Source organism: Strix aluco, chromosome 25, assembly GCF_031877795.1.
Source record: "Strix aluco isolate bStrAlu1 chromosome 25, bStrAlu1.hap1, whole genome shotgun sequence".
Classification (NCBI taxonomy): domain Eukaryota; kingdom Metazoa; phylum Chordata; class Aves; order Strigiformes; family Strigidae; genus Strix; species Strix aluco.
The window spans coordinates 2910641-2929013 of record NC_133955.1 but is presented as its reverse complement, the minus strand read 5'-3'; the positions used below and the strand labels follow the sequence as shown (position 1 = coordinate 2929013).

General features: G+C 47.3%; 2 protein-coding genes across 7 annotated transcripts in view; one reads left to right on the top strand and one right to left on the bottom strand.

Moving 5' to 3' along the window:
• The window catches only part of CEPT1 (choline/ethanolamine phosphotransferase 1), a 72505-nt gene that overhangs the window by 22635 nt on the left and 31497 nt on the right, over positions 1–18373 (top strand). For 3 of the 5 annotated variants that reach the window (XM_074850135.1, XM_074850131.1, XM_074850134.1), the window contains exon 1: positions 17900–17977. The exons of 1 other annotated variant lie outside the window; for it this stretch is intronic. The gene's annotated coding sequence lies outside the window, so the exon portion shown is untranslated. Of the gene's footprint in view, positions 1–16998; positions 17143–17899; positions 17978–18373 lie in introns of those variants that run through there. One more of the 5 variants, XM_074850132.1, reaches the window with a different exon arrangement.
• Positions 1549–18018, bottom strand: DRAM2 (DNA damage regulated autophagy modulator 2). 2 transcript variants are annotated; one of them, XM_074850137.1, is made up of 9 exons: positions 17919–18018; positions 14398–14492; positions 11852–12009; positions 10414–10481; positions 9683–9822; positions 7035–7212; positions 3568–3650; positions 2256–2348; positions 1549–1894 (listed from the first exon to the last, which is right to left on the bottom strand). In XM_074850137.1, exons 3-9 carry the CDS (start codon positions 11980–11982, stop codon positions 1787–1789), a joined length of 801 nt encoding a protein of 266 aa, XP_074706238.1. In that variant the 5' UTR covers positions 11983–12009; positions 14398–14492; positions 17919–18018; the 3' UTR covers positions 1549–1786. The 2 variants fall into 2 exon arrangements, with proteins under 2 accessions (XP_074706238.1, XP_074706237.1); XM_074850136.1 differs by lacking the exon at positions 17919–18018 and adding an exon at positions 17823–17878.

The window sequence follows — 18373 nt, the reverse complement described above, 5'->3', positions numbered from 1 at the left end:
AGTGTGCAACTCTCAGGGAGGCCCCTGATCCCTCGGGATTCGTTGGCACCTAAAATACAATACTTGGGGAAATCTTCCCCGAGCCAGAGAGCCCCTGGGGGCACTGTGACTCCATGTTAATCATATCTTCTTGTCCACTGGCTTCTGTAGTTTGCAGGGTTTTGGCTCCAAAGCTTGTTTTCACCATGTGAATTGTTTGAAGTTTGGGCTGAACCAGGCTGCAAGTGCAAATAAAGCACAACTGCGATGGAGACATCCTGCTGTCATCTGGGAGAAAGATTAAAACTGGGATTTCCAGGAGGTCTCTGGCTTAAATTCCTCTGCTGGTCCTCTACCTGCCCCTGCAGGGGAGGGAAGATGCCAGAACGAGCTGTTTTGGTGGGGGAGGAAACACGCTAGAGCTTAAGTAGCTGTAGACTTGAGCAATTATTTAGGAAGGAAGCTGAGCTCTTCCTGCTAAACGGGGCTCAAAGGCAGCTGTCAGTGATGTATTCTGTAGGTCTGCGTGTAATCAAATAGCCCTTTACTTTGCTGTCCTTTGGTAGAACTAAAGCAAATGTGTGTTTTTAAGGCTTCCGGGTGGGTCTGGACGTGGCTGTTGGGTGTGGGAGGTGCTCCCTACGGAAACGCTCAGTATAAACCCCCCGGCGCGCGTCTGGAGTGTCTTGCACTGAGATTCTTGTGGGGCTCAGCCTCTGGAGCACCCAGAGGAGCTGCAAGGCCGGGTTAAGGGCTGGCAACACCCTGTGGCAGCATTTGGCAGCAGCAAGAGGAATGAGCAGCTGGTTCTTGGGTCAGAGACTGCCTCGGGGGAGCACTAGGGACATCGAGGGAGCACTAGGGACATCAAGGCTACAAGGACTCGTGTCCTGCTGGGTGCTCATTTGAGTCGGTGCTTCCCCGTGAGGGAGCAGGACACGGACTGCCTGGGCTGCCTCACCCCAGACTGGTGCAGGAGGGACACTCTGACAGGGGCTCTTGGATGAACCCGACCATCAGCTCAAACAACTGCCAGGAACAGGGAGGGAGGGAAGAAGGCCGGAAGACAGGCAGGCAGGAAGGTGGGAAGGTGGGAAGGCAGGCAGGCAGGCAGGAAGAAAGGAAGGCAGGAAGGAAGAAAGGAAGGAAGGCAGGCAGGTAGGAAGGAAGAAAGGAAAGCAGGCAGGCAGGCAGGAAGGAAGGGAGGCAGGCAGGCAGGCAGGAAGAAAGGAAGGCAGGTGGGCAGGAAGGCAGGCAGGAAGAAAGGAAGGAAGGCAGGAAGGCAGGGAGGCAGGAAGAAAGGAAGGCAGGCAGGCAGGAAGGCAGGCAGGAAGAAGGGAAGTCAGGAAGGCAGGCAGGCAGGAAGACATTTTGAGCATTTTCCCTGTGGGTTGGCTTTGGGGTCCTTCCACCCTGGCACAGGGTCCTGGGGCAGCCCCAGGTGTGGGCGCTGAGGTGGAGCCCGGCTCTAGGCTGAGGGCTCCGAGCAGCCAAAAGGGCTTGGCCTGAGGAAGGCAAGGGAACGAGGGAGTGAAACGGGGTGTGGTGGAAGCGATGAGGAGACACAACTCTTTAACAACCTTCATTTAATTCTTCCATGACATTGGCATGTGTAGAAATGTTACAGGCTTGTTTACAATACTGATAACATTTGCATTGCTGTGTGGGTTAATAGCAAAGCCCTTTATGTCAAGTACAATACAATCACTTCATAAATTTTTTTATATAAAATAAACGTTTAGAAATATCAACCGTTATTGCTATTAAGTTCCTGAGTTATGCTGAGAACATGTTCTCTTCACCTTCACTAGATGCTCCCCGCTACCAGCAGCGTCTGCTCATCGGTCACAAAGCTCTGCGGCGCGTTATAAAGGGTTTGTCCCTGCAAGCTGACGACTGCACGCAGGGAAATTTTCTACATAGGAAAAAGGAAAGAAAATTCAAGTTAGCAGGCTCGTCACTGGCTCAGCACGGGCAATTTCAGTAGCATGAAACACCAAAACGCAGATCGGCTCCAGAACCGACTCCCAAGCTCTTCTCCTGGACTGACTCGCGCCCCCAGGACTGACAGATCTCGCGAGTGACGCTGCTTAGAGCGAGTCCGACGCTGGGCTGCGGGTGTTAACGCCGCTGGGGTAGGTCCCACTGAGGGAGAGAGGCCGCTCGATGCTACGGGTCTTCCAGCCTCGATGGCTGGTAACAGAAGCCCATCCTGCACCGCATCAGGCTGTTTAGAGTCGGAGAAGCAGAGCGCTTAATGTTAAACTTCATTTTACCTGAAAGTCACGGATATAGGTGAGGAAGAAGCTGAGGAAGGAGAATGCCAACGACCACTCTGAGACGGTACTGATGATGTGAGCTGAGTAGCCCTGCGTAACAGTGAGAGGGGGGAAAATATCAGTGTGAAAAGCTCCTTTGGAACCTGCAATGGCACAAAGCTTGCACACACGACATCCCGCAGCCACAACCGTGCCCTTTGGAGAGCAACGTCCCTCAGCGTAGCTGGAGTCTCTGAGAATGAAGCGCTGAGCTCGGCAGAGGAGGGAGAATGACCAGGAAAACACCAGCTGCACACAACTGGGATGATCCCGCTGGGAACTTAATATCTACCTGCAAAACCTGACGGCTCACTCAAGAGGTTGGCATGACTGACAGCAAAACCTCTTGACAAAAGTAAGGTTCCAGGCCCTCCTTCGGATGTAACCAGACTTCTGAGAGGCTCCTTATGCTTTAAGGAGAAGCTCTCCAAACCAGCCTGTGCAATATTTCCTCCCGTACACATCATGCCTCCAGCAGTGCCTGGAGAGGATGAGGAGGGGCAGGGAGACAGGCAGAGCTGGGAAGACCCACCTGCCCTTTCTCCGTCCCCCTTGGGCTCCCTCACTGCCCAGACTTGCAGCTTCAACAGCAGCTCTGCCACTTGTATCCTCTGGCCTGTTTCTCCTCCTGACCCCCCTGACACCCACCTGGCCGCAGGCAGGAGCTCGGCTTCACCACAGCCAGCTGGCACCTGAGATTCCTTGTTTACTGTTACGCTGTATCATAGAATCACAGAATCAAAGCCCCTCGGGATCATCGAGTCCAACCCTCAGCCCGACTCTACAAAGTTCTCCCCTACCCCACATCCCCCCACAGCTCATCCAAACGACCCTTAAACACACCCAGGGATGGGGACTCCACCCCCTCCCTGGGCAGCCTATTCCACTCTCTGACCACTCTTTCTGGGAAACATTTGTTCCTCATGTCCAGTCTGACCCTCCCCTGTTGCAGTTTAAAGCCATTTAACAGTGAAGGGAACTGCTGACCAGCACAGACCAGACAGGCTGGTGGTTTGACAGCTCCTTAGGGCAGTTCAATTACTGCCCGTGAGTGAGATTAATTTACAATAACGCTTGAAGCTGCCATTGTTTTGCTCAGAGCAGTAACTTCAGCGAGTAGCTGCATCCTGGCTCAACTGGTAAAGCTCACTTGTCCTCCCCCATCCCACGTACGTGTGCGCAACTGCAGCAAGTGCCCAGACGCACTGGTCACTGCAAATAACGTAGCTGGTTTTTGTTCTCTGTTTATTTTCTCCACTCAATCACTTACCTTCTCCTGAGGGTCCCAGTGCAACTTCTGCACCAGATTTGTTCCATACAGGCCACTGTATAAGACAACTGAGGAGACAAACACTGTAAAGAAATATCTTAAGGAAGATTCAAGACCAAGAATGAGCGACTTGGAAATTTCAGACTCGGCTCTGGATTGTGTCAAGCTGAGGCTGTAAGGAGCTCTCTGCGTGTTTTCCATGAGGTCTCCTCAGCATAATGAGCAGTAATGGTGACACGGTCACAGCATTCCTGCCGACTGGTAGGGTGTTCCAACTGACTAGTTATTGTCACATGAAAAGGTTAATTCTAATCTAAATCGATTAGCTTTGTTCTCTGTATGCTGCATCTTGTTATACCCCCTTGAGCAAACATAGTGTCCTTATTTAAACTATAATCAAATGTGAATACTTACTTGGCGTTTTGAATTTTTTTTAGTGGTATTTTCCAGGCTAATAGCATCTAGACCTCTTTCTCTGATTGCTTTTCAACCTCTCAACCACCTTGAATTCTTGGTATGTGGGTTACAGGTTGGAATACTGTCTCATTTGCAGCAGAGAGGGTTATTTGCTTTTCTGTCTCCCTCTTAGTTCACTCACGGTTTGATAACTGCTTTGGTACAGCAGCCAAGGAAAAACCCCACATGACAACGATTCATTTGCTCAGAGACCTGGGTGCTTTCTAGAGTGATTGAGATCCACATCTTACAGAGGGAAGATATGCTGCATCACTGCTACTGCTTGTGTAATGAAACTTGGAGCATTAAGTTACCAAAGATCTGATTTTCATAGGATTAAGTTATTAACTTCTTCAATCGTTAATGAGATTAAACATCAAGAGCCTCCTGATGTGAAAGATTAATTCTGGTGGTGAACAAGGCTGAACTCACTGGCACAAACACGTCTTTGAAAAGCCAGACTTCCAAAGCTTATTGAAAAATTGATGTGAGTGGTCCAGGGAGCTCCGGTTACCAATCTGAATGCAAGATACCCAATTCTCTGCTAATTAAAATGTACAGCTTTAGTAGCTGTTAGTTACCTGCCTGAGTTACTATTGCAATGGAAAGAATTTAATCATTGTGATGCAAAAATAACCATCTCCCATCCTCCCCTTATTGCAGAGCGGGTAATTAACTGCTTTGCTCTTTCTGTGTTGGCTATTCTGCTGTTTCATTCCAGCAGAGGATCAGGAGTATTTTTATAGAATCAGAGAATCATTTAGGTTGGAAAAGACCTTTAAGATCATTGAGTCCAACCATTAACCCAACACTGCCGAGTTCCACCCATGTCCCTAAGCACCACATCGACATGTCTTGTAAACCCCTCCAGGGACAGCGATTCCACCACTTCCCTGGGCAGCCTATTCCAGTGCTTGACAACCCTTTTGGTGAAGACATTTTTCCTAATATCCAATCTAAACCTTCCCTGGTGCAACTTGAGGCTGTTTCCTCTTATCCTATCGCTTGTTACTCGGGAGACTGACCCCCACCCCACTACAACCTCCTTTCAGGTAGTTGTAGAGAGCAGTAAGTCTCCCCTGAGCCTCCTTCTCTCCAGACCTAAAGAACTGCAGCTCCCGCAGCCGCTCCTCACAGAACTTGTTCTCTAGACCCTTCACCAGCTTCGTGGCCCTTCTTGGACACGCTCCAGCACCTCAGTGTCTTTGCACTACAAGTGAGGGGCCCAAAACCAGACACAGTATTCAAGGTGCAGCCTCGCCAGTGCCGAGTACAGGGGGACAATCACTTGCCTAGTCCTGCTGGCCACACTATTGCTGATACAAAATGCTATCTCCTTCTGCCCTCCAGTACCAGTTACAACCATTTCACCTACAGCCACAGACTTCTCCTTGTTACTATCTTGCCCTTATTACATTATGAGCTGTTAATTCAGAAAATACTCCAACAATTGCCCTTTTCTTCCCCTTCCATACATATGTATGTGTATCATTATTTCTACAGCTTTACTTCCCTCTAATTTTGGTTAGACCACGGTGGTTCAAAAACCTCTCCAGACTTGGGGTTTGTGGTTTTCTGCCATCTGTAAAAGGCTCTTAACTTGCAGCAGATCATATTGTTCCATTTTAGTCTTCCCCAATTGTATTTGGCTCCTAACTGTTCAAAGCTGAAAATCCTGTTCTTTGTTAGCACCAAAAATTTCTGGCAAGGACAGCAATTCTCGAAGTCTTGCAGATGGCTTCCTCCTCAGCAGGTAAGGGTCCTTCTCGCTTCTTTACAGATAACCAGCCTGTGCCCTGACCATGGCTTCTCATCTGACTGGTTCAGATGATATAATCTTGCAGTAGCAGGAATGGGAGCTCAGCGAGATGCTCCGTCCCTGGGAAATGGGGCGTATGGTTTAGTATTGGTTTTGGCTGCCAGCCTGGAAATAAGTGGAATTGGTGGGGATTAAACTGGTGGCCTTGATTCAGCTGCAGATGGGACAGCATTTAAGCGATGATTTTTGCACTCTTGTCTTTTGGGATGTAAATTAGAAAGCTTTAGTGCTGTGGTCCTGTTTGACACAAAACTGAGTCATAATTTTCAAAATACAATGTTTAGGTGCATTGGGGTGAGCAGAGGAACTGCTATGGTTCAGTTTCCTGACTGTTAAGTGACTCCGGACAGGGGAAAAGGCCTCTCTTTCTGGATGGGTTTGCCAATATTTCTGTAAAGCCCAGAGCTGCTTCCAGCACTCAGAATTCAAAGTTAAGGGAGTTGATGGATTCCAGAGCCAAGGGAAGGCTGTAGGGAATGCTGGTCAGAAGTGTCTTGTCTTTTGAACTGTAGGATGGGCAGGTGAGGTCAGAAGTCAAATGTCTCTCTTGACTCAACGTTGGCAATATGCTCCAGAATTGTTTCTCTGACAAATGCCATCACTTTAAACTTGCTCTAGGAGCCACCCGACACAGTGCAGCACTGCTGCACACAGTTAGGTTAGTACTATGTTCTCTTATGCTACATTCTGTGCTTCTCTTTTTGTTGTATCCAGCTATAAAACTTGCTGCAGCATTCCTGGCATCAGGGAACAGACACTATTATTTCTTACCTGGCTTTCCCCCTCCCCCCCACTAAAACCACCCATCTCTGAAGTTCACTTGCCTTTCTCCCCATCTTTCATTATCTACAGTCAGATCTCTCTGTGATAAACTCTTATTTTGCCATTTTCAGTCGCTGGTGTGCAGAAGGAAAGGAGAGGAGAAAGGGGGGTAACCATCCCTCTTTCTTACCTTTTTTTATTATCCAGTGACTCACTTGTGGGCTTAACCTGATGGTTCCCTTCTTCCTGAAGTTCCCAGGTTGCAATACAGAGCACAAACAGATAGCAGGATACGAGCTGTACGTGTAAAGATGACAGGCCTTCTGCTGCACAGCCTTTCACACTGGTGGGTTAAATTAATGTAGATGCAAATCCTGTCGTTTGTGAAGGCTGCTCTGTTTTATGGTGACACTGCACAGCAAAAGGATACTGCTCACAATGCTTGAGCAACACCAGAGCAACACGGTCAGACGGATCCAAAAGATGTCTTTGCTGTGAACTTCTGGCTGCATCAGGTAGGATAGGACGGTCTGAACCAGCATATAAATGGCCCCTACTCCGAATGTCAGGCAGGCTCCAAGCACGTGTATGTAGTACAGAATACATTTCTGGGGAAAGAAAGCACTGCTTGTACAGAACCTCGTTTCATTTTAAACGCAGAGAACAATTTTCTTCTGTAAACCTTTGGCACTCCACCCACTCCACTACGTTCTCACATCCCAAGCTAAGCAGTTCTGGAACGTGCTAGTACTTAGGAGATTTTTCTTGGAAACCCCATCCAGAGTCAGCTGGCAGCCAGCACCTGCCAGCCCTCTGTGTTGCTGCTTTTGTTTAAGGTCTTGTGGCTAAGTTACAGGTCACAGCTATATCTTAACTACAGGAATTTATACGAGCTGTTCTCATTAGCCATAATGGACATTAATACAGAAACTGGATGACGGAAACCCTGCAGTTGGGCAGGTAACGAGAGTGACAACAGGCTCAGCATTTCTATCCCAGGAATCTGTGTATCTATGAAAGTCAATGCAATACAGGATAAACAACACAGTTCTAGTACCCAAAATGGGATTAAAAATAATGAGATTTAGTGCTTCTCTGAATTACTCTAGTTTGAATAAGCCTTGTTTGTCAAATTAGTGTATTTGAATACTCAGAGGGAACAAGGTTGAATGAAGCAGTAATACCTCTTAACTTAAAAAACACTATAGGAGAATCACCTGCCAAGCAGTAAAAATCATTAAAACTATGAGTTATTCCAAGAAAAATAACCCAACTTAAAATTTATGCCCTGCAATATCACATTGTGTTCAATCCTCTCCTCCCAGTACCCAAAGACAGAAAGTAGAAGTGTTATCTTGCCAATTGTGCAATGCAAGGCCTGGCAATCGTGCAGGTGATCTTTCATGCCCTAAAGCATGAGACTGTCTGTGTATTTTACTGAGTAACTTGTAAGATCAGGAATTGCAGTCACCCCTTCCTCGCGATCTCCGTGCGCACAAATGAATTTGAAGTGCTGCATCCACAGGATAACAAAGGTGGGAATTTATATTTAAGTAGTGAATAAGCACGTTGCAAAGGCGTGTGCTCTGAAATCACATGCTGTTCAGTGATGAGGGGTCATCAGAGAGAAATCTTTGCCCCACGTGAGAGGAAATCAATAGAATAAAGCAATAGGACTGGCTGAACAGCATGAATTAAACCTCCCATGGGGATGAGCCCTGTGCTGCTGCTTTGACTCCCAGCAGCGAGAGCTCTCTGCGTGATGGCTGTTCCCGTATCCCCTTTGTTCATCTCTGTATATTTTCACACTTCAGTTGTCTTTGGTAACTAGTGGATTCCAGAGGGTTTTCATGCCTTTTGTCTCTGGGGTGGCCCTCAACTAGTCCTCACCATCACTTGGATACGCAGGTATCTCACTTTCAATTTTGGTCTTCCTCTAGATTAAATGTTACACAAATCAGTTAACAAATTAACATGCACCTTCTATATTTTGATTATCTTGAAATCTACAGAAAGTAGACATACCCTCTCCTGACCAGTGGTGGAGGGAAATCATGGGGTTGAACATAGGCTGGAGGCTTTTGCATGGTGGGTGTGGTAGGGGAGGCTCTGACCTCTGGGTAGAGCCAGAGCTCTAGAGAAAACTAAATAGATTGAGGCCTCTAAAATAACCAACCCCAAAATGAGTGTGCTGAGGTTTGTAAGACAGGGACTGCTGAAGCACTTGGAGAGCTGTGCTAGGGGAAAAGAAGGGATAAAGGTGGAGCTTTCCAGGAGCTTTTCCTCTTCGCTTTTCCCTGGTCCTAATCCGTCAGGAGACCAAGGTGACACTGCAGCCTCTAGTGGCTAAAGGCACCATTACAGATCCCCCAAAACCCAGCGGGTAATTAATATGATGAGGCTGGCAATTGTACAACTGTCTCGCATGTAACAGCCAACGATGTAGATGCGGCGCTGCTGATGGTGTGATATGTGAGAATATCACTTTTTTTTTTTGGAGGGGGTAGGAAGTATTGGGGAGGAAAAAAAATAGAGACACTGGGATGGAGAAATTCAAAAGCTGGTTAACAAACACTGCAGTGTTCTTAACAATTGTGTGGGTTTGAAGGAAAATATACCTAAGAGAGCAGATTTGTCAGAGCTGGACTTCTTGTGGGGTTGGGTGTTTTTGTTGGCTTTACTTCTAGTTGTAACAAGTTTTTACTATTTGATACCTGATTCTCCTGAGTCAAAACACAATACAGTTGTGGTCTTTTGATCTGGAGCTAGAGCTTTCAAATGTCCTATAAAGAGATCCAAGATGAGTTTGCTTTCTACAAAACTTATGGGTTTCTTAATGTTTTGGAATTTCATGAATGGCTTCTCACAAATCCCAGTGGATAAAGCAAGTAGGAAATGAGTAAGAAATTCTAAACTGAAACTTAGCTTATTAATGGTTTTCTGTAGGGAATTTGACAAAAAACAGGTTTGCCCTAAAATGTTTCGTTTTCAGTAAAGCCACATTTTATCAAATATGTCAGTAAACAAACACACACACAACTCTGGACAGCTTCAGGACATTGCAAGCAAAGCACAAACCTGGAAATTTGCAATAATGCAAAGTCCAAAACAGCTCATCAGTCCTAGTGTCAGGCCAATCTTATTAAGCTTGATGATCTTGGCTCTTTCTGGATTCAAAGCGTAAACTTGTTTATAACGGACATACATGGTAGCCATACCTGTTAATGAAGAACCCAAATGCAGTGACATTTTCAGCTGATGAGCAGACTGTCCTTTTTTAACTGGGAAGATGCTGAACAACAGAGGCAACTATTTAAAACACAAAAACTGTTTTATGGTACACTGAAACAGGAAAGCTGAGGATCCGGAACTCAAAACTAAATAATATAATGGTAAACAAGTCAACCTACTAGATTTTTCTGATTTTTTTTCCCTAGATTTACTAGATTTTTCTGATTTCTTTCATTTGAAAGACATACTAGGTTGTTTTTCACCCCCTCTCCATAACTGCTGCACAAGGTGAATGCCTTGAATTTGCATTTCTGTTTCTCTTACTAGCCTACTGGGATTTTTAAACACATTTTTGGCTTCCTGGAATCTGCAATTGTCATGCTAGCTTTGTGGATAACATCACTGCCATGCACTTTCCTCTCAATTGCTTAAGATAATTAAGATTGATTGCTTAGAATTTAGTTTTTTACCGAGAATTACAGGCTGTCTAATGAACTGAATACGGAAATTAAATTGTTTAAAACTGTGTGCATTCCAGAACTGCCTGCAGTTCACCAAGGACAGCTTTCTATACTCACCCAAGAAAGCTGAAATATTTAACATGATCCCAAATAAGCATCTTTCAGGAGGTATTGTCCCCGTATCACTGGAAGAGATAAATGTGGTGATATGTATCTATCTGCACTAAAAATACTTGCAACACAACTTTACTTATTTCAGTCTACAAAGGAACCATAAGAAACAGGTTTGTGAAAAAACCCTCCCAGATATTTTTCACTGATTTTTTCATTATTCAAACTATACTGTGCTAGTTTCCAGAGCTGTGGAAATAAGCATGGGAAAGACATGCTATCCTTACAACAGGGAATGAACATACTTGGTATAACTATTCCTTTTGTATTGATCTTGATTCCACAAGAGGTGAATAAAGAGTATTAAAACTGGAAAAATGAAGCAGCTGGAAAACTGAAAGACCAAAACTGAGGTCATAGCGACAGCCCTGGTGCAATGCAGTTGGGACTATAGATTAGATTATAGTACAGATTTACTGCCAGCAGTGTGCCCAGGTGGCCAAGAAGGCCAATGGCATCCTGGCTTGTATCAGAAATAGCGTGGCCAGCAGGGACAGGGAAGTGATCCTGCCCCTGTACTTGGCACTGGTGAGGCCGCCCCTCGATGAGTGGGTTCAGTTTTGGGCCCCTCACTCCAAAAAGGCCATTGAATGACTCGAGCGTGTCCAGAGAAGGGCAACGGAGCTGGTGCAGGGTCTGGAGCACAGGTCTGATGGGGAGCGGCTGAGGGAACTGGGGGGGTTTAGTGTGGAGAAGAGGAGGCTGAGGGGAGACCTCCTGGCCCTCTGCAACTCCCTGAAAGGAGGGTGCAGAGAGGGGGGAGGAGTCTCCTGAACCAAGGAACAAGTGATAGGACAAGAGGGAATGGCCTCAAATTGCGCCAGGGAAGGTTTAGACTGGCTCTTAGGAAGTATTTCTTTCCAGAACGGGTAGTCAGGCGTTGGAATGGGCTGCCCAGGGAGGTGGTGGAGTCCCCATCCCTGGAGGTGTTTAAGAGTAAAGTTGACTTAGCACTTAGGGATATGGTGTAGTTGGGAGCTGTCAGTGTTAGGTCAGTGGTTGGACTGGGTGATCTTCAAGGGCTTTTCCAACCTAGACAATTCTGTGATTCTGTGATAGATTATAGTACAGATTTACTGGTGCAATGAAACCTGGTGACAGCAAGATGCTTTACTCTCAAGAGAGGGTTGGAGAGGCACCCCCAGTTTTCCTGTTCATCATCATTTTAAGGATACGTTCACAGAGCCACAGCCTAAAGGTTAGACTTTTGCACAAAAATAGATAGCTTTAAATAGAGTTACACACCAGTAACTATAAGCAGTTAGTAACTTTAGAACTGGAGCTGTTAGGTGAGAACTGCTGTTTCAAGTTTGGAGTTGGGTAACAATTCAGAAGAGTGAGAAGCCAATTCAATTAACAGGGGAAGTGTATGAGCATTACTGACCTGATGTAGGGCACCAAAGGGTCGACGTGGTGCAGGGTGATAGCAGTAATGTATGAAAACACAAAAGATGCAGCTGACCAAACAACCAAAGCCACAGGCAAACAAGAGAGGCCTTGCTGAAACCACCACATTTCAGGGCTGACTTCTAACTCCGAACACTGTGGGGAATCAAATACAAAGGTTTGCTAAGATTTCACAAAGGTTTTGCTTTTCCTGAGGCAAGCTGCTTCAAGTACAGCAATCTGATATTGCTCTCAGTCCTGTCCTGCAAACCCTAAGTGAACATTCAACTTCACAGCACAGAAGCAATCATAAATAAGCAGAAATAACATCTGGAAATGTTCATTTGGAAATTCTTAGAAGATCATGAGAAAAGAAACCACTAGTGTCACTTTACTACATGTCTTCACATTTGTTGCTCCCAGAATAAGGTCAAGTGGGTCATTGTGAATAACTGACTCCATTTTCTTCTTACCCTTGTGTCATAACACCACGTCAGAATTAGTGAGGCTGACAGAGAACACGTCCCAGTAGTGACAGCTTAAGTGATAGTGGCTGTTGTGGAGCCTCTAACCTCCATTAACAATCAGCTGGGCAGACATGGAGGAAATGACCTAAAATTACTTTAATATCTGCACTCATTTACTACCTGTCTTGTTGTGTGACTCAACATTTTATAAGCATCACTTAAATAAGCTCACGATATCTATGAGCAAGAGCTGACTGCCACAGCCTTCAAACTCAAGGGCTACTTATTGCTGGTGGCAGTAGAGCAGCTACCATGGAAAAGGTCCATTTACAGTGAAGTGGCTAACTCTGTACTCACACTACGCGGTTCCGTAAGTCCCAGCCTGACATCAATGTGCAGCTGCGTCACCCTGGTGACCTCACACAGAAAGAACTGTGACTCCTCTCTCCTCTTGCTGCCAGAAGGAAGTGATTTTCCATCGGTCTCAAATACAAAGTTCAAGAGAGTTGAGTCCCAGCATGGCTGAGGTGGGAAGGGACCTCTGAAGGTCCTGTCCAACCCCCTGCTCAAGCAGGGCCACCCAGAGCCCGTTGTGCAGGGCGGCTTTTGAGTATCTCCCAAGTATGGAGATACTACAAGCTCTCTGGGCAACCTGTGCCAGTGCCCAGTCATCCTCATGGTGAAAAAGTGTTTCCTGATGTTCCCACAGAACCTCCCATGTTGCAGTTTGTGCCCACAGCCTCTGGGCCTGGCACTGGGCACCGCTGAAAAGAGCCTGGCTCCCTCCTCTTTGCACCCTCCCTCCAGGCAGGGAGGTGAGATCCCACCTGAGCCTTCTCTTCTCTAGGCTATACTCACCCCTGTGTTTTATGCCATTTTACTGTTGGTATTCCCTTACATTTACACTGGTGAGAAGAGTACAGGAAGTGTTTTAGCATAGTTGAAACTGGAGACTGTAAATGGAATATGAAGTAGGACAACGGTGAAGAGCAAATAATAAAGAGTACAGATCCAAGGGCATCCAGGCAAAGATCAAACAGTACGTGAGAAAAACAAAATAATGTTCAGACAAAACAGGAAGGAGTGCAGCACTGAGAGGTTTTAGGAGGTGGGCATTGAGAGACTGAAAGAAAGGAGAAAGAGGAAAGGAAGAAAGGGATAGAAGGCACTAAGACTAGAAAGTCTCATGGGAGGGAAAAAGAAGTTGAAACAAAAGTGGGTGAATCTTGCAACAGATCAGAGCTGATCAGCTCTTTTGCATCTCACTTAAGAGCGCTCAGCACTCTTCTGACATGGACTTACTGCACACGGCAGGTATTTGGTCCCAGCAGACCTGGGCTGTATCTTTTGGCTGACCAGGCCAGCACACATGTCTAGGAGAGCTTGTGGAAATCCAGGCTGATAGGTAGATGGATAGATGCATCACATGATGCATAACAACGCATAATGAGAATTGTTCATTTGCCAGAAACTGGTGACTTGTGTTTGTGCTGCTTTTAAGGCTAGAATATTAGTGGTTCAGGCAAGAACAAATGAGCTCTGGCATGCTCCTGGGAGGTAACCAAAGCCAGCTCTAACTGATAATCCTTGAAAAGAATGTACAGTTACATCCTCATAAAATTAAAGGTTCAGCTGCTTGTAAGGAAGATGTTAGGTAGCAGATAAAGGTGTCTAACAGGGGATGTAGTGAGTAAAGTGATAGAATTAAAGTTGCTTGCTTTCTTACCCTTAAGCTTTCATTTTTAAGCTAAGTACAACGTTTACTCTCTAATGTTGGCTTCCATTTTAAGTCTGTAAACTTAAGACAACTTTAAGACTAAAAATAGTAATGAATATAACTTCACAATCCTGTCTCTTGTATGAGTAAATTGGGAGTTTGAAAGAGAAATCTGTATTTTGCATGGCATTCTCTGTTATAGATGTTACGTGCCTGGGCGTGTCATTCCAAACTTTAGGCAGCCTGATGCTTAGACTTTACTTTTCCTTTAGCATTTAAATGTTAACAGTGCCTTAGCTTTATTTTTGAGCTAATAGGTTTTTGCCTGAAAACAAAACACCAAAACAATATGCCACGTACCTGAGAACAAGGGCATCAAAAGAAATGTCACCTCAAGGGGAATCCAAAGTCATTTTTCTGAAGTTCCACATTTCCTTCATTTTTTTTTCCTAAATCTTTGAAATATAAAGGAAAATAATCAAGATGTGAGGTACTTCTATACCTCTTACTCTATAGTTTTTATTCTCCTTAGCATCTTCTATTAGTCACTGCTGCTGACTGGACATTGGATTAGATGGATTGTTGGCCTGACACAATGTTTTTCCTATGTTCCAAGTGGTTTAAGGAGCGAAGCTTGTGTATGGTGGGATGATAGAAATGCAGAAAAAACAGGTGTTTAAGACTTTTTGATGTATAGGACTTGTCTACACAAAGATTTAACTTGAAGTGAGAAGCCTTCAAGAAAACCAATGAATGCAACTGTTTTAATGCAATTAAATCCAGTGCCTAGGATCACGGCTTTCACCTAAGGAAGAGGACAGAACACGGAGTCTTCCCGTTCCACTGTGGATGGGCATCCCAGTGTGATGCTGCTGACACACTAAATACGTGGCAGGATACCTGAATTTAACCAGACACCCCACAACTCCCGTCTTCACATGAGCAGCTGCCATTTTCCCACCCTGGAGACGGGGTCAGAGAGGGGATACTGTGCTGCGTTCCTGTCAGCTGGTGATACTCATAAGCTCGCACAGACGTCTGCAGCGTTTGGGTGCTGCTCAGATGCAGTTCTGGGGTACACGAGGATGCAGCGGGACTGAAGCTATGTGGGGGTGAGGCTCAGGCAATGCAGATTTTCCACCTGTTGGGAGTATTTACATGCCTGTGCAGATTGATTTACCTGGACTAAGGCGAGCTTAGTAAAGCAGAACAGCTATTCCCCATTCCCCCCCTGCATATTGCTCTTAGTACATAATAAATGAGCAAGCCCTGAGCAAGCCCTGCCGCAGAGAAGCCCTCAGTCAGTCGAGCTTGGGCATCTCTGCAACCTGTGCTGTCACTTAGCCCAGAGCTAAGGCCTGGACACAAATTAGGGTCGTTTTTATGTGGTCAGGCATGAAGAGCAGTGTGGTAGCTTCCGCTGCAACCTGAGAGCTCTGGTGAGGCACAATTTCTTACTGTGAATATAACTGCAGGCTGGTACAGCCCAACGGCACAGGGATTAGAGCTGATTTGGCTCTGTCAGAAAACTGCAGCTCTTACTTTCACAGACACAAACCCCTGATGAACTCTCCTTACGCTTAAAACTGGTTTGTAAATTTTTCCCCACTAAATTCTCTTTCTTAGCCCTGTCAAGATCTTTCCTGAATTCTTATCATCTCCCTTCCCTGTTTAATTCTTTTCAGTGACAGCAAGACTTTTTTCACGCTCTTACGTGGGCAGACTGTATATACCAACCCCAGGCTTTGCCCGGTGCAAAGTCTTGTGCACATTTATGGCACCGTCTGCTCAAGGCCGTCTGAACTTCGCACTGCTGCAGATCCACCGTGTCTCTGCCAACCCACAGGGATCTATCTGCACGCAGAAGCGGAACCAGGCAGCTCAAATCACTGGGAGGCAGGATGGAGTTGCCTTGCAATTTGCCAGCTGGAAGGTCCTGAAATAAATTAACACCTCATCCTGTCCTATTGTTTTCAGCAGTGAGAAAGAAAACACACTCAACCTCCTTGTGTTTTCCACAAGGTCCTTTGCCAACTGATTATGTAAGGGCAATGGTTAGCCTCTCTTTTCAACATAACTATGCTTTTCTTAAACATTTATCCTGATCTGTAGGCACTTCTGTGTCCTAAGGGGATTTTAAAGCCCCAGATTGAGTATCACAGATCTCTTCTGCAACAGACATTAGCTAATTATCATCAATTGTCAAGGAAGCGTTTCAAAAGCAGAGATTTTAATCATCTCTGAGGTTTTTCTTTCAATTCAGGAAGTGTGCAGCAGCATTCTGCACATGCTTGAACATGTGGAATAGAAACTACAAGTGAAAATGAAAGGTGGCCAAGACCATTAACAGCGGAAAGTTTATGTAGAATGATAATGCTGAAAAGATGGTCAAAGTATGTGGGGAAAAGGGAAATTTCTAAATTAATCTGATACCGAGATTATCAACTGCCCTTTCCCTGCTCTCTCAGCAAGACAGGCAGAGATAAAGCCTGACTAAGGGATACTCCTTTTTCTCTCTAGCTAAATACTCCAACAGACACAGTGCTGAAGGAAGAAAGAGAGACAAAGCAATTTGCCTGGTGCGTTCCTAAGTAAACACAAAGGTTGGATGGGGATGAGTCAGAAACATGTTCATTGGCGCAACTTATTGACAGGGTCAAACTGATAACAGCAGTCAAAGGTTGCTAATCCTCAAAGGACTAGAAGTAAGAAAGTAGGAAATGTGTCACCTTTGTTGTTCCCGCTGCAGGGTAATGACAGATGACTCATTTTGAGTGTTTTCTCAGTACAGACACCAAAAAAAAGTTGCTATTAAATCTTTTGGATATGGGGGTCAGCTTCCAGAGGGTTGAGGCGAGGATCTTCATGCCCTCGCTAAGCCCCTGTCACCCAGCTGGGGAAGCAGCAGAATGGCACAGCGCCAAACCAAACAGAGCCAGGCACAAGATACCGTGACATAAGGATGTACCAATGCCTGTTTTAGAAACCTGGCATGCCACGATACTGGCCTGTCGCTACAGCTGACTGAGGAGCTCAGCGTCCAGGATGAACGCATGCTACCTGTCAGTCCAACCTGTCTAACCAGAGAAAAGCAGCTAAAAATACGTGAGTACTCGAAGCAGAGCACGGGAGACACTTTCCTACGTTACGCCTGGGGAATCGAAGATATCACAAGGTCACGGAGAAGGACTGGAGGTGTCGGGTGTGTGGAGGGCAGCTCTGGGTGGTAAGAGAGAGGGAGAAGGGTTTGGAGGGAAGGTTTAGGAGAGTATTGGGCAGGAAGGGAGATGGAGGGGGGAAAGGGGAGGCCAGAGGGCTGGGAGGTGAAAGGGCAGAGGGGCTCGATGGGGTCCCCAGGGCTACGAGGGTCACTGGAAGCGATGGGGGGCCACGGGGGATGGTGGTCGAGGGTCACTGGGGCAGCAGGGAGAGTGCTGGGGGGTCACTAGGGCTGACAGGGGGGCACGAGGCAGGGGGACCGGGATGGCAGGGGATTTGCTAGGGGAGGGAGGGGGGACACCTGAAGTAACTGGGGGTCTGTAGGGGCGTCGGGGGCTCCAGGGCGGCCGGCGGGTCGTTATGCGCGGCGAGCGACAGCGGTGAGGGCGGCCGGGGCTGTGAGGGGGTCAGGAAGGAGGAGGCCGGGGGTGACAGCGAGGAGTCCCCGGGACAGCGGGAGGAGTGACGGGGAGCCGAAGGGAGGCCGAAGGGAGGCCGAAGGGTCGCTGAGGGGAGCACCGGGGAGGCCGCGCTCGGTGTGTGTGTCCCCGTCCCCCCCCATTTACCTCAGCCGCTCCCGCGCCGTCCCCGCGGCGGCCTCGCGCCGCCCCGCCCCTCTCCGCCCTGCCCCGCCCCCGGCGCGCGCCGCCGCCACCGCCCACCTCCTTTCCGGCCGTCGCAAAAGTGGCGTAAAAGCGTCGCCCTGTGCGGGGAGATTGAGGTAAATGTTGGGTTTCTCTGGGTGGCGGGCGGGAGGTGAGGAGATGGGGTCCGTCCTCCTGGTTCTGCGCGTTCCCCCCGCGTGGGACGGGGTCTCTGAGGGAGGGGAGGCGCCGTGTGGGTGAGGGGGGGAGGTCCTTGAGGTCAGGCGCGGGCCTGTGCTACGGGCTGGCCCGGGGACTGGGGTGCCTCCGCCCGGCCTGGGGGCGGGTGGGTCCTGGCCGCCCCGGGGGCTGCCTCCTTCGGGCTGGGGGCGAAGCGGTTGGCTGGGTCGAGAGGTGCCCTTGGCCTCCCTTCCCCTCCTCTGGGTGTTTGCCGGCGAGCAGCCAGGCCTGGGTGAAAGTCCTGTGGAAGCCGGGCAGTGTGGGCTTGTTTGTTTTGGAGGACGGGGTGTTCT